Source organism: Cnephaeus nilssonii (genome assembly GCF_951640355.1).
Source record: "Cnephaeus nilssonii genome assembly, chromosome: 8".
NCBI lineage: Eukaryota > Metazoa > Chordata > Mammalia > Chiroptera > Vespertilionidae > Cnephaeus > Cnephaeus nilssonii.
Genome location: NC_137079.1, coordinates 8,354,680 through 8,378,945, shown reverse-complemented (window position 1 = coordinate 8,378,945; position 24,266 = coordinate 8,354,680). Strand labels below are relative to the sequence as shown.

The 24,266-nt window shown below is 52.2% G+C and overlaps 1 protein-coding gene across 4 annotated transcripts in view; it reads left to right on the top strand.

Moving 5' to 3' along the window:
* The window catches only part of IRF2 (interferon regulatory factor 2), a 75,550-nt gene that overhangs the window by 32,220 nt on the left and 19,064 nt on the right, over positions 1–24,266 (top strand). For all 4 annotated transcript variants that reach the window (XM_079778567.1, XM_079778569.1, XM_079778568.1 and 1 more), the window contains exons 2-6: positions 6,277–6,372; positions 12,634–12,733; positions 13,769–13,945; positions 14,270–14,316; positions 22,687–22,804. In XM_079778567.1, coding sequence (XP_079634693.1) covers positions 6,286–6,372; positions 12,634–12,733; positions 13,769–13,945; positions 14,270–14,316; positions 22,687–22,804 — 529 coding nt within the window. In that variant the 5' untranslated portion in view covers positions 6,277–6,285. The remainder of the gene's footprint in view (positions 1–6,276; positions 6,373–12,633; positions 12,734–13,768; positions 13,946–14,269; positions 14,317–22,686; positions 22,805–24,266) is intronic.

Sequence of the window (24,266 nt, the reverse complement as noted above, 5' to 3'; positions counted from 1 at the left end):
TTGGGAGGGTCACATTTCTGTAGGTTGGTAAGATGGGTGAGCACATGGCTATGTAGGGCAGGCTATTAGGTGACAGGAATCCTCACAGTTTATTTAAAGGAAATGATACAATTGCAAGAGATGGAGCCAAGCACTGCTATGGTCAGCTTCTGCGACACAGACTCCAGCGTTAGCCCTGGTCTGAGCTTCCTGGTGGCCATACTGTTGCCTTCACTCCTGCCCAGTGTTGACCTGTCTCCTGTGACCGTGGAGGCATGATCTGTCTCCTGTAACTGATGAGCTGTGGGGCTACTGGAAGAACATCCTCTAAGTTTTTCTCTGATGCCTTTATTTCCTCTTCATTCTGGAAGGAAATATGGGCTGTATTTAAATTTTTGAATAGCAGTTATTTTCGTTCAGTCCTGTAAAGACATCTTTCCATTGTCTCCGGTCTTCCATTGTTCTTGTTGAGTAGTCACTGTAAGGCTCCCTCTCTCAGCCAAGGATTTTATTATCTTAAATCCAGCAGGGAGGGTTAGAAGTCTCCTGAACAGAACATTAACATGATTTAGGTGGCATTTTAGGAAGACTAATATGTCAGTGATACACAAAACAGAGAGGAGTCGGGAAAGGCTCAGGAAGAACAGTTACAAGCCCATCCTAACTGCTTCCTGAAGTGGGAAGAAAGCAGAGGTTAGGGTTGCTGAGCCCCTGGGCGTCCGTGTCAGACAGACCCGAAGGAGTCTGGGCGTCCCTGCTTATGAGCAGGTTGCCTTTAAACACTTCCCCAATTTTCCTCTCATCTGTAATATGGGGTAATAAAGTCCCTCCCTACCTTGCAGGGTTGTAAGAGTAAATGAGAAACGCATAGAAAATCCTGGTTTTAGTGCTGGCCTATAGTAAGTGCCCAATAAGTAGGGGCCATTGCTATTTCTATACCGAGATCCAAGCCCTTGTTCTTTTAGATTAACATTCAGGATCCCTGTTAATGCCACTAACGAGGCATTGTTCACTTTATGGGGGATGTGCTTCACAGGATGTGTGAATTCACACCCTGCAAATCACAGTGATCGGCTGCGTGCCTTAATGTAGCAGCCCTGATGCCAGTAATCGTCTAAATACCTGCCGTGTCCCGAGATGATTTATAGCACGAGGCCATGGGTTTGAAGATGATCCCCCCCCCCCCCCCAAAACTTAGAGGTGTACTGGGAGCTGACTTTAGAAAGTGCCTGTTGTCAGGCTGGAGGGTGGCTACTTCATGTTTTAGATTTGTAGAATCCTGAAATGTCAGCATTTCACTTTTAAAACCAACACAGTGCATAAGATTAGACGCTCACAAAACAGAGAAATCAGATAACGAGCCTTCGTGTTACACAAGGATTCTTAGAATCTTAGATAACCCCGGAAGTTATCTTTTTGAAACCTCTCATTTTTTTTTTTTTAGACGATCAAAGTGTGGGCTAGAACGAGGGAGTGACTGGCCCAAGGACGCCCCGTAGTAACGGCAACGTCAGGACTGCGCACCGGTGTTCTGTGTTCTGCTGTATTTTGATTCTCTGTGTCTTTTCTACCAGTTCCATACCTTCTTTAACTTCGTTCAAGATTCATGTGGCTGGGGTATTGGTGCCCGTGGGAACCTTGCATTATAGAAAGAAGACTGACCTATCAGTTGGAATCTCATTGATGGAAGCGAGGAAATACAGGCCAAGTGAGCCTCTTTACTCGGTACTCTCAGTACTTGGTCTCCTGCCCCCCGGGACTGTCTTCCCAGCCTCTTAGTCTCCGGAAATAGAATATATTTCTAGTGCAAACTACATGATGAGTTCCTGGTGCCAGGCTCATTGTAGCACTCCACCTTCGCTTTCTTTCATGGAATGAAGAGCGCGTGCTCACATTCGGATAGTCATGAGCAATCCGTGCCGAACCGCGCCCTTTCTCATTTGTGTCATGTGCCAAGACCAAGTAATCCATTACCTGTCCAGTGTGGGAGGTGGGACCTGGCTGTAAAATGAGTGAAAAAGAGGAAGTGCCTTCGTGTAAATCGGTTGGCTTTTCGTTGTGTATCAGCAGGGATGTCCCGGCTATGAAACAAAACACCACATGGACGTATATAAGTCACTTTGGTTACTTGGTGTTAATAATTCACATTCATGTGGACCACAGCGTGAGATGACGATCCCTGGAAATTGCTTTATTAATCACTATAGGTATGAAGACTTGGAGGAAAATCTCAGTGGCGATACTCTGAGAGTCTTTGATATGTTCAACGTTGTCCTGTAATTATACGGAAGATGGCTGATAGTAAGCAAGTCAATAAAATGATTCTCTGAGAATAATAATAAAAAAATGAACCTGAAATAAGTGAGCCCTTTATAGCAGTTTCCCTTTCTGGTAAGATACTTGCTGTCTTTGCTTTTCCTAAAAACCTACGTATACTTAATGACGGTCATGATTAAAGATGTAGGAAAAACTTTACATGTGTGATTTCTGTCGTATTTTGGTGAGCGATAGGCTTCGAAGTTTGGCTGAGCTGCATCCTGGGTAGAAAGGCTTAGCATGTACATAAGAGTGGGGCCAACAGAGAGATGAGGCAGCCACGTTTGGCACGGGCACGAGTGAGGCCTGTTTGCCAGAATGACCAGACTTCGCAGGAAGTCACAGAAGAGCCGGGTGACTTGTAAACGTACGAGTTCATCTGCAGCCTCAGTGTGGGCCGAGGACCTGGGGCTTGTTGGTCAGAGACCTTAACCTGGACTTACCGAATTGGGGTTCATCTGCGCAGGAGAGGGGGGAAAGCACTGCTCTGGATTTCGCCATCGGCTCTTACCTTCACTGTTAATCACACTCACCACACCTTTCCCTCACCTAAGTCTGCAGTTCCTCTGCAGCCGTGCGAAGGTGGGCAGCATCCTAGGAGTGGCTCTCCCGGCCCTGCAGGGCCAGCCTCTCTCTGGCATCTTTCCTGTTCCTGATGGTCTTCTGGCCGCTGGACCTCTGCCTGGGTCTTCGCAGGGTCTCCCCTTCCTCCTCACGGCCTCGGGGCGCCTTCCCCTGCGGCCTCGGGCGGGGCCCTGGCACTGAGCCAGCCTGCCTTCTGTGTTGTGTCCTAGGGCGGCCTGAACACAGTACCACAGACGGCGGCCCAAGGCGACAGACGCTTTCTCTTCACAGTTTTGGAGGACAGAAGTCAGAGGAACGTGTTTGTAGGGCGGTGCTCTCTCCGAAGCCCTAGGGAGGCCCCTTCCTTACCTTTCAGCAGCTCTCCAGCCTCTGCCCCCGCATGGCCCCCCTTCCCTCTGTCTGTGTGCTCACGTGGCCCTCTCCGTGTGTGTCTCGTCCAAATTCCCTTCCTTCTGCAAGGACCTTCGGTTCCTGGGAGGCTCTGATCACAGCATTTGCATCCACCGATCGGTAACCGTGTTCTCGGTGTGTTTCCGTGTGAAGGCGCCTCATTTAACAGTGGTTGGTTCATTGACATTGAACTCCCAGCCAAGCACACTGCCTCAGGCCTGAGAGGCACACACTTTCTCCACACCAGACCATCCCTGCCGGCTGTTTTAAACGGTAAAATCGCCAACGCAAAGCAGAGAAATGTTGCACGAAATGGACAGTGAGAAGGACACTTGTTTACAGTGTGAGCGGGAATGAGGCAGAATGTCACCTTGTCGGACCTCGGCTGGGACCATGGGTGTCGGGAGACCCCAGGTTTTCACCTCTCTGTGCGTGTCTGCTCATGACCCGGGAGGCACCCCGGGAATTGATCTGGGCGTTACAAATAGATTTTAGTGAGTAGACAACTTTGCAAATATGCAATCCGCAAATAACGAGGCTGACTGTACCTCCCCATGGAAGCTTTCGTTTTAAAGTCGGAAAGCTTTTTGAAATATTTCAGGTGACCATTTCCCCCCCCCCCCCAAATGGGTCATTTGTGGGGGGAAAATGGGGGGGAGGAAATAGCATATGATTATAACGATGAAGCGGAAGCAGGGCCGTTTTCACATCCCTGCCATTTCCGTATTGCTAAGTTTGATACACCAGGACGGTATGGTCCGTAGCAGTTCTGCTTGTTACGTTGTCCCCTCTGAGGAGCCTGTGACGACTGTAGCTGCTCCTCCCTCTACTTCCTGTACTGCTCTGGACCCAGCTGCCCCCTCTCTGCACCCCGAGATCTGGAGACGGGGTTGGCGCTCATCCCCCTGTTGGGCAGAGCCCTCCCAGTGGCCGGTCGCCCAGGAGGATTTTCTGTGAACATCTTCTCCCAGCGCTCCCCTGTAGCTCCTCCTCAATCTGCAAACAGGGCTCTGTGTGGTGTGACAATTCTCTTCTTCCCTGTCTGTCTTCTGTTAGGCAGGGAATGTCTAATCTTTCCTGCTCCTGGGATGTCATTCTCAGTCAGTGCTCTGTGAACAGGTGGATACGTGACTGAGAGGAAGGACTTGAGAACCACGAAGAGCAGCTGTGTTTGGGGCTCCTTGTGGCTGTTCCACGTCCTTTTGGACTGTCCTTGAGGTTCCTTTCCCTCGTCTCAAAGAGTGGTGGCCAGATGAGTAGATGGAGCCCGCCTGCAGCGCGACCCCGCTAGGCTGATCTTCAGAACTGGCCTGGTTCTTGTACTGAACGTCTCCGGGTGGAGGGCTTTGTAGGATCATAAAAGGACCCGTAGGAGGTGGAGTTCCTACTCAGAGAGCTTACAGTTCGGTTAGCAAGGAAGAGTGCACACAGCTGAAAGTTCATAGTTAAGGTAGAGTGAGGTAAGAATAAAGACAGCTTACAATAGCTTTCCTAAAGCCATGCTTGATTTTCAAATGAGCGTGTAAGGCCAGTGAGCAGTGCGGAGTCACAGGAGGAGAGATTCCTCCAGGCTGGCGTGGACTGGCAAGGCCCGAGGAGAAAGGAGGGTGGGAGCTGGGTCTTGGAGGATGGCTGAGGGTTGGCAAGGTCCAGGAAAGAGGAGAGAGGGCATGGTATGAGCAAAGAAGTAGGAGGCATCTGCAGCCATGAGTGCATCCGAACTGGGAGAGATGTACCAGGGAGAGGCGGGTTCTAGAATTCCGTTCTAGAATTGATTAGGCTCTATCGGCAAAGGGTGCGGCCCCATCCAGGTCATGCAAAGATGCTAGCACTCGGGCAGAGCTGCGGGCAGGGCATCCAGGAGGGAGGACGTCCTTTGGGAGCTGGAAGAGGGAGTTAATGAGGCTTTGATCATCTCAGCCCAAGTTTATCTGAATAGAATCCTCAGAGCTTCAGAGCTCTTTTTTCTTTCTTTATTTTTTTTTTAGGAAATGAGTAAAAGACAGCTAAGGGTGGAAAGAGGATTATGTCACACCGTCCACCAAGTCCTATAGAATGGAGGCTTGACTTGGCATCGTCTTGGCTTTTGAATCCGCACTAAATTGAAATTTTTGTGTAAATAGGATGAATGCGTGGGCGACAGTGCGTTGTTAGTGATTCTACTCTGGGTGTATTTTGATGGACATGGGAAAGATGCCTCCAGGGCATCCAGGAGGGAGGAGCACTGGGTGAGCTGGCAGAGAAAAGGTGTTTAGCCATGGGACAGTTTTCAGAGGGAGGGCAAGCTGGAGGAAAAGGGCGGATGGTGTCAGGAGAGGGGAGGGAGGGGCGCCGTGAAGAGGCTCTTTGCGGGAGTGAATGAGTGCCCGCGTTCACATAAAGCAAGGCTGGAACCAGAGCGAGGCGCTGCGAGCGCTGAGCGGAGATGGAATCTGTCAGGAGGGACCTGGGACCCAGTGAACATCCCTTTAGAGCTTTAAAGTGGCAGTGTTGGGGTTCAGAGCATTTCTGTTGCCCTACTATCCCAAAGGAATGAATTGGTTGTGATGTCTTTCCCACAACAACGGTTTTGCACCGTCCCCGTTGGTCCTGGGAGGATCATGCCCACAGGTGTACAGTGCTGATGCTCTGAATGCTGGGACCTTGACGGTGTGTGCTGTTGACACAGCCTGGCTGGGAGGGGGCGAGACCTAGCTTTCGGCGGGGTCACTCAGGTGCTGGGCCCTCTGGGTAGCTGAGTTTCTCCAGCCTCCGTCTGTGGGACCCTCTCAGCTGAGAGCCTGCTTGGCCCGCAGCACTGCCCCACGGAGACAGCCCCTCTGGAACGACCCGGCTGTTCGAGCAGGGCCGGTGGCTCGAGGGTGGAGCCCCTGAATATGCCTCCCTCCCCAGGCCCCCCGACACAGGCTGTGGGATTACGAGGAAGGGGACAGTAGAAGCAGGTCAGGCTGGGGTAGACAAGACAGTCATTAGCACAAGCGCCTCATGTGGATTGTCTCTCCGCAGGCGGGCACCATGCCGGTGGAAAGGATGCGCATGCGCCCGTGGCTGGAGGAACAGATCAACTCGAACACGATACCAGGGCTGAAGTGGCTGAACAAGGTGAGTGTGCATGTATGTGTGTGTATGTATGTGCGCATGTGTGTATATATGTCTGTATGAGTATGCGTGTGTATCTATTTGTGTGAGTGTGAATGTGTGTGTATGCGTGTGAATGTGCATGCATGTGTATATGTGTGTGAGTGCATGTGTGAGTGTGTGCGTGTGTGTGCATGTGCATATGTGCGAGTGTGCGTGTCTGATCCTTACTAAAGCATGTGCATGTGGACCTCTGAAAGTAAAATTGTTCTTTGTGTTCAAAATCTTATGCTTGTTAATTGCAAAAACCATCCAAGCGAAATTGACCATAGAAACATCAAGTGACTGTATGAAGATCTGTGTCCTCATCTCAGACGGTGCCCCCCCCCTCCCCCCCCCCCCCCGCTCGCCTTGCGGTGGCAGCTGGCCGCTTGTCGTGCCCCCTCCCTCTCAGACTGCCGGCTGCCCCTCCTGGCTCTCCAGGGCTACAGGACGTCAGGCTCTAGGGTGTCATGTGGGGAGTGGGGCGTATTCATTGTTTCCAGTATTTTCTATGTGAAGAGAACTTTTGTTTTTGTCTTTTAAAAAAGTCTTCTCTTAAAATTTTTTTTATCATTTCTCTTTTTTAATTTTTCAATTACATTCAACATTATATTAGTTTCAGGTGTGCAGCATAGTGGTTTAAAACGTCTTCTCTTTGTTGTGAAACTCTGTTTGTGTGCCAACCTGTCCTAACAAGTAAGCATTCTACCATTTACACTCCTCCCCCATATACGTAAACACTCCTTATTTATCCTTCTCAAACTCTCCATTTAATTGATCCTAACTGGTAGGGGTGAATCAGGAAGACAGTATCTGTAAAAAATAAAAAACACCTGAAATTATATAGTTAAAATTTAGAAAAGCAACTAAATATAATAGATTACTAGAGGCCCGGTGCACGATTTCGTGCACAGGTGGGGTCCAGCCTGCCTGCCTCGATGGTGGCCGATCGGGGCCGGGCTGGCGGGGGGAGGGGACAGGGAGGTTGGCTGGCCTGCCCTGCCCCTGATCGGGCCCGTTGGCTGGCCACAGTGGGCGTCATAGCAACCAGTTGTTCTGGTTGTTCTGGTGTTCCGGTCACTGGCTTTTTATATATATAGATGCCTTCTTTGAGAGGGCCCGAGGGAGGTTTCTCTCCCATTACCAGGGATATTGCAGTTCTTCTGAGCAAATTTCTTTGTCCTCTTTTACCTCCTGCCTTGTCTTTAATCTTAAGGACTCGACGACTCATTTAGCTGGTCAGTCTTTAGCTCTATATCACTTGCCGAGAGCAGAGAGCCCAGTTGGGCCACTTCTCACAGGTGTACAGGGTATTGCAGCATCATTTTTTAAAACTAATACCACTCCTGGCCTCATTTGATTGTTTCAGATACCTCTCAGATCTTACATTTTTTGTTCCTTTTCCCTCATCCACTTTTTTTTTTGCTTATTTTTAATTTAATGGTATTGTATTTGTGTTTGTTTAAGTGAGTCGTTCTGAAACGAGGTGGGGTATGAAGTAAACAGGAATGACTTTAGGAAACCATATGACCGTTTTATGTGACCTGAATGGGGCCTTGGCTGGGGCCAGTTGCTTTTTATTAGGAGTATTTGCAAACACAGATAGTGTGTTTGAATGGCCCAAGGGCTGGACAGAATAGTGTAGTGAATTCCCATCTAGATTTAGTAATGCACATCTCGATTTAACAATTACCAACATTTTGTTTTATCTGTGTGTGTGTGTGTATGTGTACCTGTGTGTGTGTGTGTGTGTACTTGTGTGTGTGTGTGTGTGTGTGGTATTACAGAGCAACTCCCTGACAGTGTACACCTAGAAGACTTAACGTTTTCTCATGTCTTCATAATACTGTTGTCCATCAGGAAAATCAATCATAAGTTTTTAGTGTCATGCCATGAGTACTCCCAAAATACCTTTTTACAATTGATTTTTTGCAATCAGAATCCAAAAAATGTCCGGTGTTGTGTTTGGTTGTGTGACTCGAAGTCCCTCCTGGTTGTGGACAGTGCGCCCTCCTTGATTGCCCTCTTGCCATTGGCGTGTTGAAGGGCCAGCTCGGTTCTGGGTTGGTCCAGGTGCTCGCGTGTGGTTCTCGGGGCCACTTCTAGAGGGAGGGAGGAGGCAGCCACGCCCAGGTCCACTCTTCCTGAGCAGCTCCCGTCATGCCCCCTCGGGCTCCCGATGCTGGTGTTTCCTACTGGAGCTCTGCCTGGACCCAGGCCAGGCCACTCTCCAGGCCCAGCCAGCAGGGAGTCCACACCTTTCCCTGCTCCTCACTGAGAGCAGGCTCGTGCTTGTGTAACGATCAGGCCACCTCGGAACAGGTGAGGAGTTCAAACAAAAATAGCAAGAGAAATGAGAACGCCTTATAAATACTGGGGGAGAGGAGAGGCAGAGGGAGGTGAGAGAACTGGTTTCCACGTGGGGCCGAGGTCTGATGGTTCTGCATTGCTCGAGGTCATCTTAAAGGTTCTTCTCAACTCAAGCAGTGCTTCTCTCTCCCGCCCTCAGATGTAGACACGGGTGGGCTCTGGTCCTCGCAGTCCTCCCGTACACGGTGTGTGCGCCCGCCACCTGTGCGGGCTGGGCACTCAGGGCTCCTGAAGCGCATACTGATGTCACAGGCTGTGATGTCACGGTCTGCAGAGCGCAGTGCAGTGCCATCACCGTCCCATAGAACACGGGGATCGATGACCAGAATGCTTATTGGTCAGAATCTCTTTCAGTTTTAAAATGAATTTCACCTTTACCTTTCAACATGGTCTTTTTAAAAAAAGAGATGTGTGATGGTTTCTTTAAAAGTTCCATGTAGGGTTTATTTATTTATTATATATTTATTTATTTATTACTGATTTCAGAGAGGAAGGGAGAGGGAGAGAGAGATAGAAACATCAGTGATGAGAGAGAATAATGGTTCAGCTGCCTCCTGCACGCCCCCTACAGGGGATCAAGCCCACAACCCGGACATGTGCCTTGACTGGGAATCGAACTGTGACCTCCTGGTTTATAGGTCAATGCTCAACCACTGAGCCACGCTGGCCGGGCCCATGTGGTTGTTCTTTAATCTATCATTTTTAAAGTGTTTTTTTAATTTATCATTTAAAAGTGGCATTAAGTACATTCACAATATTATGCAACCATCGCCAGTGTCTAATTACAAGCTTTTTCATCCCCTGAAAAGGAAACACTATACTTCCTCATCACGTGACCGCTCCCATCCCCTTCCCTAGTTCATGGCAACCACGGGTATGCCTTCTGTGCCTGTGGATTCGCCTGGTTCATACAATATGTGGCATTGGTGCCTGGCTTCCTTCACGTACCACCGTGTCTGCCAGGGCCACCCGTGTTGCCGCATGTGTGTGTCAGCACTGCATCCCTTCGGGGCTGAGGAAGGCTCCAGTTCATGCAGCGTGTGCACATGCGACGTTTTCTTACCCGTTCATCCGTGATGGACATGGGGGTGGCTTCTGCCTTTCGGCTGTTGGGAGTAGCGCAGCGATGAACTTGCATGTGTAAATGTTTGCTTGGTCACCTATTTGTAATTCTTCGGGGATGCACCCAGGAGCGGAGTGACTGGGCCACGTGGTGCCTCCGTTGAACTCTTTGAGGAACAGCCAGTTTGTGTTCCACAGCAGCCGCCCCAGTCCCCATCCTCCAGCCTGTGTGGCGGCTCCCGTTCCTCCACATCGGCACCAGCACTTAGGATTTTAAAAATATATATATTTTATTGATTTTTTACAGGAAGGGAGAGGGATAGAGAGTTAGAAACATCGATGAGAGAGAAACATCGATCAGCCGCCTCCTGCACACCCCCCACTGGGGATGTGCCCGCAACCAAGGTACGTGCCCTTGTCCTGAATTGAACCTGGGACCCTTCAGTCCGCAGGCCGACGCTCTATCCACTGAGCCAAACCGGTTAGGGCTAGGACTTTGTTGTTGTGTTTTTGCTGTAGCCATCCTGGTGGGTGTGAAGTGGCCTCTCGATGTTCTGATTGGCATTTCCCTGAGGAGGGGTGGTGTCGGGTCGTTCTTTATGTGCTTATGGGCCATTTCTTTGGTCTCTTCGGGTCCTTGGCCCATTTCACGAGGTTCTGTGGTGGAGGATTGCTCAGTTCAGTCGTTACTTTGGTAGCTTCATGCTTTGGGTCTGGTTTCTGGAACAGCGGCCGCCAGCCTTTCGGACCTCACGGACCACTGTGGTCCACGGACCACCGGTTAGCGACCGCTGTTCTGGGAGACGGTTTAGTTGTGTAGCTGTGTGTGTGTGTGTGTGTGTGTGTACACATCCGCCTGCACGCATGCAGATGCTTGAAAAGATCCACTTGTGGGAATCAACTCTGTGTCTTACGAGACGGATTTCAGATTGTGTCCCCACAGAACTCGTTTGACCTAGAAAGAAAAGAGCAACAGCAAATTCCTTAAGGGCCCCTGTATGGAAGCACAGACCTTTAGATTCTGGTTGTGCGCTTGAGGAAACCTGTCCCTGAAGTCGGTTCATTTTCATGTGAACGTCGAACCTGCATGACGTGACTTCCTCTCGGGTTTTCATCCACACGAAACGATAAAGTCTCGCTCAGCCCCCCTCCGGCGCCGGCCCTTTTGGAGATGGCTAACCTGAAACGCTGCTGTCTCCGCGATGATACAGAGCGAACGGAACGGGTTTGCGAAAATCTCTCACTTTCGGTTCTCCTTTACTTACTGAGTTGTAAACACAGCAGAATTTCCCCCTTTAACAGCTTTTGGGGAACTCTCAAATGTCCTGACATACTCTTAGTTCAGGCTTTGTGGTTGGTTCTGTGCGCAGGCACCGGGCCCTTTTGGGTCGGCAGGACCCTTTCTGTTTTCACTGTGAGACCCAAATGGCAGAAGATCCCTCCCAACACTTTCCTGTCTGTGTGTCCCGTGGAGACCCCAGACCTGGGAGTGATCAAACTAGCCTAAGAACTTAAAAGTGCATTTTCCTGCCTGGCAGGTGCGGCTCAGTGGTTGAGCGTCGATCTATGAACCAGGAGGTCACGGTTCGATTCCCGGACAGGGCACATGCCCAGGTTGCGGGCTCCATCCCCAGTAGGGGGCGTGCGGGAGGCAGCCGATCAATGATTCTCTCTCGTCATTGATGTTTCTACCTCATCCTCCCTCTCTCTTCCTCTCTGAAATCAATAAAAATATATTAAAAAATACATTTTCCTGGGCTTCAGTGTCCATAGAATCCAAGTCAGCAGGTTCTCCTGTGAAACTGGAAATCTCGTACATTCGAGCACCAGAGGCGAGGGATGCTGTATTGCGACTGAAGATGGGAATTTAGACACTTATTGTCATAAGTTCCTTGGCTAAATAATTTAATTCCATTCCTCAGCTCCTTCAACTGTGAATCAGAAGTAATAACATACATGTAGCTCATTAAGTTGTTGCAAAAAGCAGAAGTGAGACCATGTGAGCATGTGTCGTCACATGTAAGGTGCCAGGGGACCTGGGAGACCACGGGTGCTGCTGGTTGAACCAGGTTACATGTGTGGTTTTACTATGAGTGTGACTTTGTTCCCAAGCACTAGTTTCTAGTGGTGTTTACCGGGGTTGGTTTAAGCGATTTCGAGTTGCCTCTCGGGCTGTAGGAGAGGTGGAAAGGGTCCGGTACAAGAATCTTAGGGAGGGACTTTGCTCCAAGAAAGGACTGTCGGCTGTGGTCATCGAGGCATCTGGACGCTCCGGCGGCCCATGCGGGGCGCAGACGCAGGCTGAGCAGCAGGCAGGATGCTCTGTGTCTGCTGCTGCCCCAGCCCATCGAGACACGGGGTCCCGTGACCGTGGCTTCGTCCACCCGACCTCCCTTACGCAGTACCAGTGGGGTCACTTGGAGAGCTGCCTAATTTTTAATTTCTGGGGCAGCTGGGGCTCCTTTTGACCTAATGATGGGAATACGTGGTAAGAATAAAATAAAGATGAGACGTTTCCGTCGGAGGCCAGTTGTCTGTGGTTCTTTAAAGAAAAGCGGCACAGGTAAGGCACACGGGCATCTCCCAGGTCGTGCCTGTGACCTGGGACCGGTCGCATTCCTGCTCTGCCAGGCCCTGCCTGGCTCTCGGCCTCCCTGGCGGGCCGCCGAGGTTGGACCTGGGGAAGCGGGTTTGGTGTGCAGATTCTACTGTGTATGCTCGGAGGGGAACCTTACCAGCTGGAACTTAAGACGCCTCCTCAGCGGTGGCCTGAGACCTGCGGCTGCCGTTCTTACTTGCTTCTCCTTCCAGGAAAAGAAGATCTTTCAGATCCCCTGGATGCATGCAGCGAGACACGGCTGGGACGTGGAGAAGGACGCGCCGCTCTTCAGGAACTGGGCGATCCACACAGGTGTCGATGCCCCGCGTCGTGCATGGGCGGGGGGGGGGGGGGGGGCGCGGGACACTGTGTCATTTGCATGCTTTCTTTTTTCTCTTAATTGTGGGGTAATTGACTAATAAGATTGTAAGACATTTAAAGTGACGATTTGAGATATGTGATCCTCGTGAAAGGATGTTAATGCACACCTTCACTTCCTCCCATACGTACCTGTTAATTATTTGGGTTATTTTACTGGGAACATTTTAGGTCTGCTCTCTTAGCAAGTTTCTGTTATACCACAGTGTTTGTTTTTGTTTTTCCTACACATATAAAATCTCCTGGATGATGGGCTCATAAAGAAGGCTCTGAAAAACCTGTGGTTTGCCCCAGGCGCATCCAGGACACAGAGGAGGCGGGGGGGGGGGGGGGGGCGAAGGAGGGGCCACAAACCTTGCCACTCAGAAGTGAGGCTCTGCCCATCCCACAGAAACTCAGCGCTTGCGTTTCCTCTAACGTAGAATTCTGGTTGCGCTCCCCACATGTGTACCGGGGTCATAAAGAACATATTTGTTCTGCAGCTATAAACTTGGGTGGATTTATCTCCCTAAAAGGTAGTCAAGAATGTATTTATTTACAACAGAATTTAAGTAGGGGGCTATTTACAGGAAGGGACTTTGAATATCTGACCGTCAGATGAAAGAGAGACACTCCGGTTACCTGTGCTCATCGGCCTCGCGGCCTCCCAGCCTTCCGTGTTACTCACATGGAGTCCCCATTCTTCCACCATTATTATTTTTTCTCAAGCTGTTTGGTAAAGTCAGGATGACCAACTTGTACTGATTGGTCCGCAACTGTCCAGATTTTAAAACAAAAATTCCCGCATCCCAAGAACCACCCCAGACCCAGGCAAACCAGGACGTTGGTCGCGGTAGGCAGAGCCTGGGACTCAGAGGGTCGGTTCTCTGTACTACTTGGCTAGCAGTCCTGTGTTTCCAGAAACGTCTACTGTGTGAGTATTTCTCCCTCTCTTTTCCTTAACCTTCATTCTCCTGGCTCTTTTGTTAGGAAAGCATCAACCAGGAGTCGATAAACCCGATCCAAAAACATGGAAGGCGAATTTTCGATGTGCCATGAACTCCTTGCCTGATATTGAAGAAGTCAAGGATAAAAGTATAAAGAAAGGAAATAACGCCTTCAGAGTATACCGGATGTTGCCCTTATCTGAGCGGCCTTCTAAAAAAGGTAGACACACCGACTTGCTAATACTGAGACCTCTTGATGTAGATGATAACGCCTTTGGGATTTCCTTGTTTCCACATCTGTAGTTCGCACCGAGGAGGATAATCCCGCCCTTCCCTGGCTGGGGGAAGGACTCTCAGGTCACCAAAGGCAGGAAAGCATTTGGAATTTTGGCCGTGTACAGATTAACGCGTTCACAGGTTCACACGTGTGCAGGTGAACGCACGCACGGCTTCTAGGAGAGCTTTAGAAAGCGTTTAATTGAGGGGAGCTGTTTCTCTGTGTGTTCTTCATGCATTAATCCAAAACTATTTTCTGTTGCCACAGGAAAGAAACCAAAGACAGAAAAGGAAGACAGAGTAAAGCACATCAAGGTAATCATTGGCTGCTCAGGGAGAAGGCTAACGTTGTGACCATATTAACGGTTCCTGTTCTGGCTCATAAACGCCAGTGACGTGGCCTCTGTGAAGTATTTGAGCTTGTTCTCTGGCAGTGTGTGTGTTTTACGTGCTTTCCACGTGTCCTCTTTGGTATGGCCCCACTCGCAGACTCGGGCACACATATCCCTGCTTCATGCAGTTTCACCGAGAAATCTGTGAGTGAAGTCACCAGTTCGCACGGAGCTGGCCAGTCTCAAGCCTCCCTCTGGTCCCCACACCGTCGCCAGCTGGTTACCTGGTACCAGCTGGGCTGCAGCAGCCAGCTCCTACCTGATAACCGGGAAGTACACTTGCAGGCTATCACATATACTTGAAGGTATATTGAATATTATATACTTGTAGTAACCGTGTCACCCATATTTTATAGATCTAGTCCACGGCAGGCCAGGAGCTGGGGGCCCAGGGAGGAGATCAATCGCGGTATTAGCGTGGACCTCAGTAGCTCTTCCCTGCACCCCTGTGCAGCCAGCTCTCACCATCCCCAGCGGTTTCCCGCAGGGCTGGGTCTGTGTGGGTTACCAGTAGGCTGTGCATCTGAAACCCCTGCAGTGGGGATCTTTGTGTGTAGATTGGGGAGCCCCTGTAGCTAGCCAGGGGGTAGTCAGGAATGCTGTGCAAAGCTGAGCATGAGCTTGAGCCGCTGGGCAGAGAGCAGGCAGCGCAGTGCCCGGCCCCTGGGCCAGCAGAGGGGAGACCCTGTGGGTCGCTGCGCCCTGTTTGCAGATGAAGCTGGGGCTTGGGAGAGCGGCGTGACGTGGACCCCAGAGGCTGTGGGGCACGTGGCCAAGGTCACACCGTTAGTTAGCACTGAACTTAAGGGAGATGCCGGGTATTCTGATTCCTAACCTAGAATTACTGTTGAAGAAAAACAAACTGTCCAGACAGTGCAGTGTTTAAAAATAAGCCAGTGAGTCACACTAGGAGGAAAAGAGATATAAAAATCAACTTCAGATATAAAGTTACACGTGTGAAGGTAGTTAAGAGTTGGAGGGAAAATGTAGGTAAATAGTTAACGTTTCAGCCACACTTACCTGTACAATGGAAAAGAAATATTTTAGGCAGGGTATTTTAATAGCCATACCTCCAGTTTCATTTTCAGTATTTTTAGCTTTTGCCTTATTTTAAATATAGCACAGTGTCAAGGACCAATTTTGTTTTAACTTTTTATTGCAGAAACATTTTATGCACACAGGAAGGAGACAAATGAGTAAAATTTACTCTGCACACCATCACCCCAATTTCAACATGAATCAGCTGACGGTCATTTGATTGCATTAGTTCCCCCACCCACTTCCTTACATCTGATATAAAATTGCAGCTCTTCAGTCATTTTTGACCTACAAAAAAATAACTTCATATGGTTTAGCTTAATATTTTGAAACAAATTACAGACACTATCATTCCACGACTATTTTAGTCTATACCTTTAAAAGATAGGCAGTCTTAGAAGATGGCACAATGTCATGATTGACTCTGAAAAAAGTAACAGCATTTCCCAGTATCGTCAAATACTAGTCAGTGTCTGATTTCCAGCCGTCTCCTGCACGTTCTCATTTGTGTGCATCTGTTTTCCTAAATCAGGATTCACAGAAGTCCCACACGTGATTTTTGCATATGTCTCTTAAGTGTTCTTTAATTTACAGGTTGCCCCTACCTCACTTTTTAAAAACAATCAATTTTTCCCTTGCAATTGAAAAAACACACCTAGCTATTAGTTGTTTCAAGTTTCCCATAGTTTGGGGTTTTTAAGGGCCTAGAATCTGATTAGTTTTGTTTAGTCAGAAAAGTGTAAGTTCCCCACAAATATGCGGGTGTGAAGAAGTTGCTATAATCATCAATATGACTAGATGCTATTTTCTGCTTTCACAGCATCTAGCTCAGTGCCTGGGACAGGACAGGTGATCAGTGTATATTTGATCACTGAACACACGCGTGAGTGTTCGCTGACCTAGTAGATGCTTAAATAAATATAACATGTGGGTGGGAGGGGGGAGGTTTACATTAGAATGCAGATTTCACTTCACAACCTCAGTTAATGGAGAAATAATAACGGGGTAACAGATGCTCCGTTTTCAACAAACTTTGATGAAACGTGTCCCCCACACTCCTTGGACTATCCAAAACCAATATGGGGGCTAAGAGGCATCCTTGTTTATGTATCTCTAGGCAAGAAAAACAGCTTGCCACGAAAGCCTGACACGTAATTGATGACGAGGCACATGCTATGGGAGGGATGTGGAAACGTGCGTCTCAGAGTTGACGTCACGTGGTGTTCTGGGTCCAGGACACGTGCAGTCACATCGGCGATGGCCGTGTCTTCCCACGGCCCGCAGAGGAGCAGGTTGTGGAGGACACAGGCCTGGGTGGGGCGTGGCCATCTCAGCCCAGGAAAGCAGCGACAGGTCTGCTGTGAGGTGCAGCCGTGCGGCTCAGGCTCCATCCCAGCCCGGTGTGCACTGTGAAGGCTTCCTGTGGTGAAGGTCTGGTCCCTCAGAGGGACACTGTTCCTTCAGCAGAAAGCAGGCGCGCCACCTTTGAGTCTCAGTCTGCGTGCATCCGTCCTGCAGGCAGCCCTGGGCAAGGCCTCCCCAGTCGTGTGGCCCGTGACGGTGAGAGCCTAGTGTTCTCTGACCGCTCCTGCAGAGCATTCCCAAGCTCACTGCGGTTCTCGGGACTGTGCAACTGAAGGAAGGACCTCATCCTCACGGAGCTGGACGTGCATTGCTTTCTGTTGCACGGGAAACCCCCGAGCTCCGAGCGCACCTGTCCCGTGCACACATGCCCCTGGATAGACCAGGTGGCGTTCCTCCCCCGAGGAAGCCCGGCTGGTGTGGTGACTAGGTGTGAGGATCTGCGGTTAAAGCAAGCCCTGCCCAGTCTTCATTCAGTCCAGGCTGGATGGAGGTTTAGCCAAGGACGTTCGGAGCACGCGGGCCGGCTGTCAGGACTCTTCTGGGGTCACTCGGGCCGTTGAACTCCATGTCACGTGTTCTCAGCAAACAGCTTCCCCGGGCATGGGGGGCCCAGGCCCCTGGGGCACGCAGTAGGTGCAGAAACACCGCCTCCGTGTGCCCCACGGTCTCTTGGGGAGAAAGCCCTGCGTGCTCAGTGAGCCGTTCTCACCCGAGGGAGACCCACCTGCACGGAGGAACCGCCTGTCTGAGGAAGTCAGACGAAGGGACACCGTAGTGAGTAGCACTAGGCTGTGCATCTGTGTATTTGAAAACGTCACAAGGTCAAGATGGATGAGGACAGAGGTGACTGAAGCAGAGGTGTGGTAGCTGACTTGTGGGGCCTCCTCCAAGTGCTGGGCTCAGTGTCATCCCATTTAGTGCTCCCTGTGACGGGCAGTTCTCTCCCTTTGCACATGAGGAAATGGAGGCACAGAGAGGTTGAGGAATTTTCCCCGAGGTTGCACTGCTTCGTGGAGCTGGAGTTTTAATCCAAGTTCGTCCAACCCCAGAACCCACACTCGGGGCCTCCGCCGTTCAGAGGCGGTGGGATCGGAGCCAGGCCCTGGGGGGTGGCGATAAAAGGAAGTCCCTCTCCAGCACCGGGAGCATCACCCACAGGGGCCTGGAGAGGAGGGCTGCTGTGTGGCCTTCAGGGGCTGAGCCAGGAAAAGGGCGCAGTTGGTGAGGGAACAATGGGAAACAAGGGGGTGGGGGGACGGTGAATACTTCCTGCCTCAAAGGATTGTTTGCAGATGAAAGATTAAGCTTTGAAACTCTGAAGTGCTTTCAGATCAAAGACTTGGTGTTGGGGTGGGAAATGGAACCTAGGGGGACCTCTGACTCACGGGGTGAGGAGCAGGCCTGGTCTGGGTCTGGGTTAGTTCTGAGTGCAGACCTCTGGGCAGAAGTGACAGAAAGCGGGTCATGGTTTGGCAGAACTTTCCAGTAGAGCGGTTGGCTCTAACAGGTGAGCTGGATTAAAAAGCAGCATGTTCCGTGTCTCTGCCCCAAGCAAGACAGGCCACGTGGCCACCTGTCAGGGCTGAGAGCAGAGGTCTCAGGCTTTAAACCTGAATCACTTGGGGTGCAGCTCAGAGCACAGTGTGAAAGCTGGGGGCTCTCCGGGTGATTTTGTGAAACCCGGCAGAGCTGAGCTCCTTGGGAGGACGTGGAGCAGGATGGACGGGGCCTTGCAGGCAGGGTTTCTCATGGCGGCAGGAAGCAGTGGGGAGGGGCTGCGGTGGGAGGTTTAGGTGAAGGGGGTGCAGCTGGACTGGGGAGCAGGAGACATGTCTCTGGAGAAGGGAGGAGGATGCGGAGGGGAAGCCAGGGGCGGGTCCCAGGGGCGGCCCTGTTTCCAGGCCTCACGGGATTGTGGGAATGGCGTGTGTTTTGTGGAGAAGGTTTTCAGCGTTTAACTCTGAACGTGTGAGTTTGAAATGACAGCCTCTAGGCAGGCGTCAGGTGGGAAGTTGGGTCTGACAGGCGGAGAGCTCAGGGGAGAGTTGGAGGGCAGATGCGGGTCGCGTACTCCAGGATGTCATCGGAGGCCATGGAAACAGATGCCTTCCTAACAGAGGAGCCGCACGAGACGAAAACCGAGACCCAAGGAGAAGATGAGAGAGTGAGCCAAGAAGAAAGGTCCTGGGGGAGGGACGGAGGCAGAGAATGAAGGTCCGTTCCCAGGAACGAAGGAAAGGAGAAGGGGTTCTGGGCCCGGGCCGGCGGCTTCCGTCTGTTCACTAGAGCTCCTGTCCTGGTGGCCTCCTCGGTGCAGTGCGCATGCCCTGGGCTGCTCCGTGAGGCCCGCTGTCAGGTTCAGACGTGTGTTTTTGAGAGACCTGGGGATGCTCTTATCTTGGAGGAGATTGGCTTTGCACAGAGGAACTATGGCAACTGGGGTGGGGTTGCATGAGGGTAGGAAATGGTCTTAAGGCCATTGTATTTGGCCTCAGGGAGGGGACATCTAGACAAGGGACTGGGGCACAGGGATGAGACAGAATGGGCTTGGAGCAGAGGGGGAGTGGGGAGTGGCCCTTGATGTCCTGGGACTCCAGCCCCTCCAGCAAAGGCAGCTTTTAGACCACCCAGCGGCATGTTATTTTAGAAAGAAGGCTTCCCTCCCACTTTGCTTTTTTGCCTAAAATCCCTTACCCTGTAGGCCAAACCTGGATTCTACGAGAAAAAAGATTCCTGGGCATAATTATTTGGCAGCATTAATGTACCATGGAGGAGGGGTCTCTCTGCGGCGAGGTGAGAGGGTGAGAAACCATGACGGCTTGATTTAGACAGGAGCCTCTCTCTAGAGTAAGAAAGGGGGCGGGAAGAGGCGGCTGCGTCAGGAGTCACCAGGCCGGGCAGGAGTGGGCACCTCAGAGGCTGGAGGCACTGGGCACAGCGAGGGCCAAGGCCGCTCACTCAGCACCCGCAGGACCTCCAGACTATGCTCCATAGACAGCTGCAGACCCCGTGTTTATTTTGGGTTCCTTGCTCGAGAGAGAGAGAGAGAGAGACAGAGAGAGAGAGACAGAGAGAGAGAGACAGAGAGAGTTTAGGGTGAGGTTTAGGTATTCTCATCCGATCACTAAACTTCCGGCCGAGGATAGTGCAGCTCCCTGTTGTTCTGCACCCGGATGGAGGCTCCCAGGGAGGCACGGGGCACACCTCTCTGTACAGCTCGCTGCGCGGTCCTCCCAGAGCGGATGTGCCGAGGGGACGGCCGCACTGAAGACTGACACGGACAGGCTGCTTCTGAAGTGGGGTCGGGAGGAGCCACGCAGTGCTGAGGATGGAGGGACTCGGTCTCCGTCACAGAAGCGGTGCAAGGTGCAAGATGGGGGCTGGTGAAGAGGCTGGGATGGCTCTGTCCGGGCTCCGCTGGGTTAGTGTGGACTCGGGCTGATGGAGACGGGAGCTCCTGGGATCGGACATGTTGCCTGATCAAAGACCGAGTTCCGTGCCCCTGTCCCCACCGGATCTCAGAAAGATAGTTTAGTGTCTGAGTCATAGTTTTCTCAGGTGCAAAGTGACAGAATATCACTTGCCACCAATGGAACTGCAGATCGCGTGAAACACATGTCTTCGATGGAGAAATTGGAATGATCCAGGTTTTTAAATATATGCAAGTCTGACTGGCTCATTACTTTGATAAGAAACCTGGAAGCCGAATGAGTGAAAAATAACTTGAGACAACAAAAGAAGCCCATGAAAATGAGCAGTTCTTTCCAGAATTCCTTCAAATGTTCTGTGGTTGCTTTTGAGAGAAGTGAGGAAGTGGAGTGACTGGAGGGGGGCGTGACGGGCGGGGACGTGCAGAGAGGGGCCACTGAGGAGCCGCGGGAGAAGGAGGGTGCCGTCAGGAAGGTGGGCAAGTGCAGCAACGCCAGGTGCTCATCCCTCAGACGCAGCGCGCAGGCCTCCCGTGGGGGGGGGGGGGGTAGTGTTGAGGGAAGGGGACTTGAGGAAAGGCCACCGGATTGGGGCGAGCAGAGTTGTACTGGAGACTGGAGATAATAGCAAATATATTTTTTTAAATTAAAATATGTTTTTACTGATTTTTTAGAAAGAGAGGAAGGGAGAGGGATAGATAAAAACATCAATGATAGAGGAACATCCACCGGCTGCTTCCTGCACACCCCCTACTGGGGATCGAGCCCTCAACCCGGGCGTGTGCCCTGACTGGGAATCAGACCTGTGACCTCTTGGTTCGTAGGTCAACGCTCAACCACTGAGCCACACCAGCCGGGTGCAGATATTGTTTAAGTTCGTGACGGGTGCGCATTTATCTCACTTGGTCCTCACTCGTCTTTATGACACGGGTCCTGTTGTCCTCAGTGTAGCGCTGTCCTCCATCCCTCAGAGAGGCTTCAAGAGGTGAAGTCCAGCGACTAGTGAGGTCCTGCAGAGCCGGGCCAGGCGTTCCCTGCCCCCAGGCCCCGGGAGTCAGAGCCGATTCCTTGGGTGGGATGGCGGCAGGCCGCAGGCTGGCTACCTGGGGCACAGGCACCTGTCCAGAGGCTTGGCGTAAGGAAGAGCTGAGATGGTGATGCAAGCAACCGACAAGTGGGATTTCCCCAAGAAGGACAGACTTCTTGGAACGCGTAGAAGCGGGGTAGATGCACGAGGCTGCCGGAGAGCAGGGTGATGGCTCTGCCCCGCGTGGCCGCCTGGACCCTGCCTCATGCCCGCCCCCCGGCACATCTGGTCAGCCTTGCAGTGTGATTTCTCTCAGAGCTGAGCTGTACAGGGAGGTGATGGCTTGAAGGTATAGGTACTGGGGGAGGCGTTTCCAAGTGGGATCATGAAGGAGGAGACCTTTCCCCTCCCTCCCTAAGTGGCTTCCCTAAGTCACTGTGTGTGTGTGTGTGTGTGTGTGTGTGTGTGTGTGTGTGTGTTGTGGGGGGTGGGGGGGATGTGTGTTCATCATTGGTTCCAAGTAGTGCATAAATACGTTGATAAAAACTTAGAGGTGTGCAGCACCCTGGACTTTTCAAAGCACAGTCCTGCAGCCCTACCTGGCCTGCTCCCGGCCTGTGTCCCTCCCGCCCCCCACCCTCCTCTCTTTGGGTTCCCAGAGCAGTTGTCCTTGTGGCATTTTTTTGGTCCGGCTCGATTGCCGTCACAGACACGGGTGCAGTCTTGCTGTGGGGAGACCTCTCCCAGCACAGTGCTGAGTCACTGTGTCACTCAGCGGCTCCCCGGTGGCTGGTGCTCTCAGAGATGGGGGTGGGGGTGGGGGTTCTGGTGGCAGGAAGAAGGCAGGCCTGAGGCGTGACCCCGAGGAGGAGGAAATGGTCTCATTGTTTCCCTCACAGGAATGTGTGGCTCCCGGGCTGCAGGGGACATCCAGGCACCTGGACGTGTCTCTGAAGCTGTGGGTGTGGGTTGCTCGATGGACTCAGGGGAGGGAGGCCCTGGTTGGGAGTCTGGCCCCCACCCCCCAGGGCAGGATGCTCCGTGGCCAGAGTCCAGGGCAGACCTTATCTGGAAGAACTCACCCACAGGTTCCTGTCCTTGGGCTGTGATTGAGGCCTTTTCCTCAGAAAGGGAGGGAGGAGCTTTTCCTCAGAAATCGTAAACGAGGTGGCATGATCCCTCCCCGTGCCCACGCACGCCCTCGGAGAAGCCGCGCTGGGGTCGAGGCACGCGGTGCAGAAAGCAGGCACCCGCGCGAGACCGTTTCCTCCTCCTCGGAACCTGTGCAAAAACAGGCTGCTCTGGCTCCTGGCTGCCGGGGGGATGAGGGAATGAATGACCCAGCATGAAGGAAAGTGACGGAGGGTAGAAGTGACGCTGAGGAAAGGGCGGGGAAGGAAGTGTTCTCAATTCTGTTTTCTTTTCTTCTTCCTAGCAAGAACCAGTTGAGTCCTCTTTGGGGCTTAGTAATGGAGTAAGTGATCTTTCTCCCGAGTACGCGGTCCTGGCTTCAGCTATAAAAAATGAAGTGGATAGTACGGTGAACATCATAGGTAAACTGTTTTTGACATCTCCCTTCTTATACACACGAGCAGCCCCCTGGGCCCGACCCTGGGGAACCGAGATCTGAAATAACATCATCCGCGGGAGGGGGGCTTGGAACCGTCTCACGCTGCCAGTTCCGGCCCCCAGGTTTCAGGGCGGAACCATGAAGCTGTGTGAGGAGCAGATAAAGGGACTCCGATGGTCCAGCCTCCAGGAAGTAGGCCGAGAGGGCCTTCCCAGGCGGCCCGAGGAGATGGGATGGCGTTATCGCCTCCGTGGCTAATGATTAGCAAGTCGGGTCTTGCAGGAATGGCTCAGGTGGACACGTCCTCATTGAACCTGGGAACCGGGAGAGGGGGACTGTCCCCTCCACACCTGCGCACGGCAGAAATGCCACGACGGTGGCCACGCTCGTCGTGCAGATGGAGAAACGGAGGCTCGGACACGTGTCGCCAAAGGGCGCACGTGGGTTCCACGAGGAGTTTTGAGCTCCTTCGTTATGCCAGACGCGGTGCCACGAGCAGGAAGTAGCCCAGCCCCTGGTTTCGCAGAAGGAGACAGTAAACGAAGCCACACCTAACAACGAAGGCTGCACAGGGCAAGAAGGGGGGCGAGCGAGAGCCAGGGACTGGTGTAGGCTGGGGCCTCTCCAAGGAGCGGTGGGTCCCCCGCAGCCGTGAGGAGGGGCAGTGTGAGGGGCCAGAGGGAAGGCCAGTGTGACTCAGCAGAGTGAGCAGCCGGTGGGTCCCTCAGACGGGGGGGGGGGGGGGGGGGAGGGGTTGGGTAGGAGGGGGCAGGGCAGGTCACGGAGCCTCTGCAGGCCACGGGAAGGAGGTCGGCATTTATTTCCAAAATGCTGAAGGGTGTGTTTAAAAATATGTATTTAAAATTCAAGTAGAACAGTAAAATGCACACACGTTTGACATACGGACACACTGTAGACACCATTTGGAGCCTCCTGGGCGGGAGGGTGGCGTGTGAATTACATCTCCGTGAGCATCCCGCCGCAGGATGCTGCCAGGAACGGGTGGCGGGGGCTCTGTCCCACGGTGAGGCCCAGCTCCGGCCCCAGAACCCAATCGCCACCCTTGGGTACCTTTTGGTCCGCTCACCTGTGCTCCAGGTGGGAGACGGCGTGATGCTGGTAGAACCAGAGATCAGCAGGCACGGAGCCAGCCTCCCACCGGGCGCCTTCACGTCTGCTGCCCAGCCGGGTACGGGTGCGAGGCCGCAGCCACTACAGCCCTGGTGCCCTGCGGTTTGGGAGTTCTGGGAGTGGACCGCGTGCCCGGGTTGTCCCTTAGCGTGGACGTCTTTGGGGGATGCAGACAGAGTGGGACAGACAGCGTTGAGTGCAGGCGGTGTCTCGGGACAGGCCTGGCCTTGTCTCGCCCGGGCGCTCACGCTCCACGGGGCACTTCTGCGTGGAGCCGGTGTGTCCTGAGCAGAGTGAGGTCATCGGGATTGAGC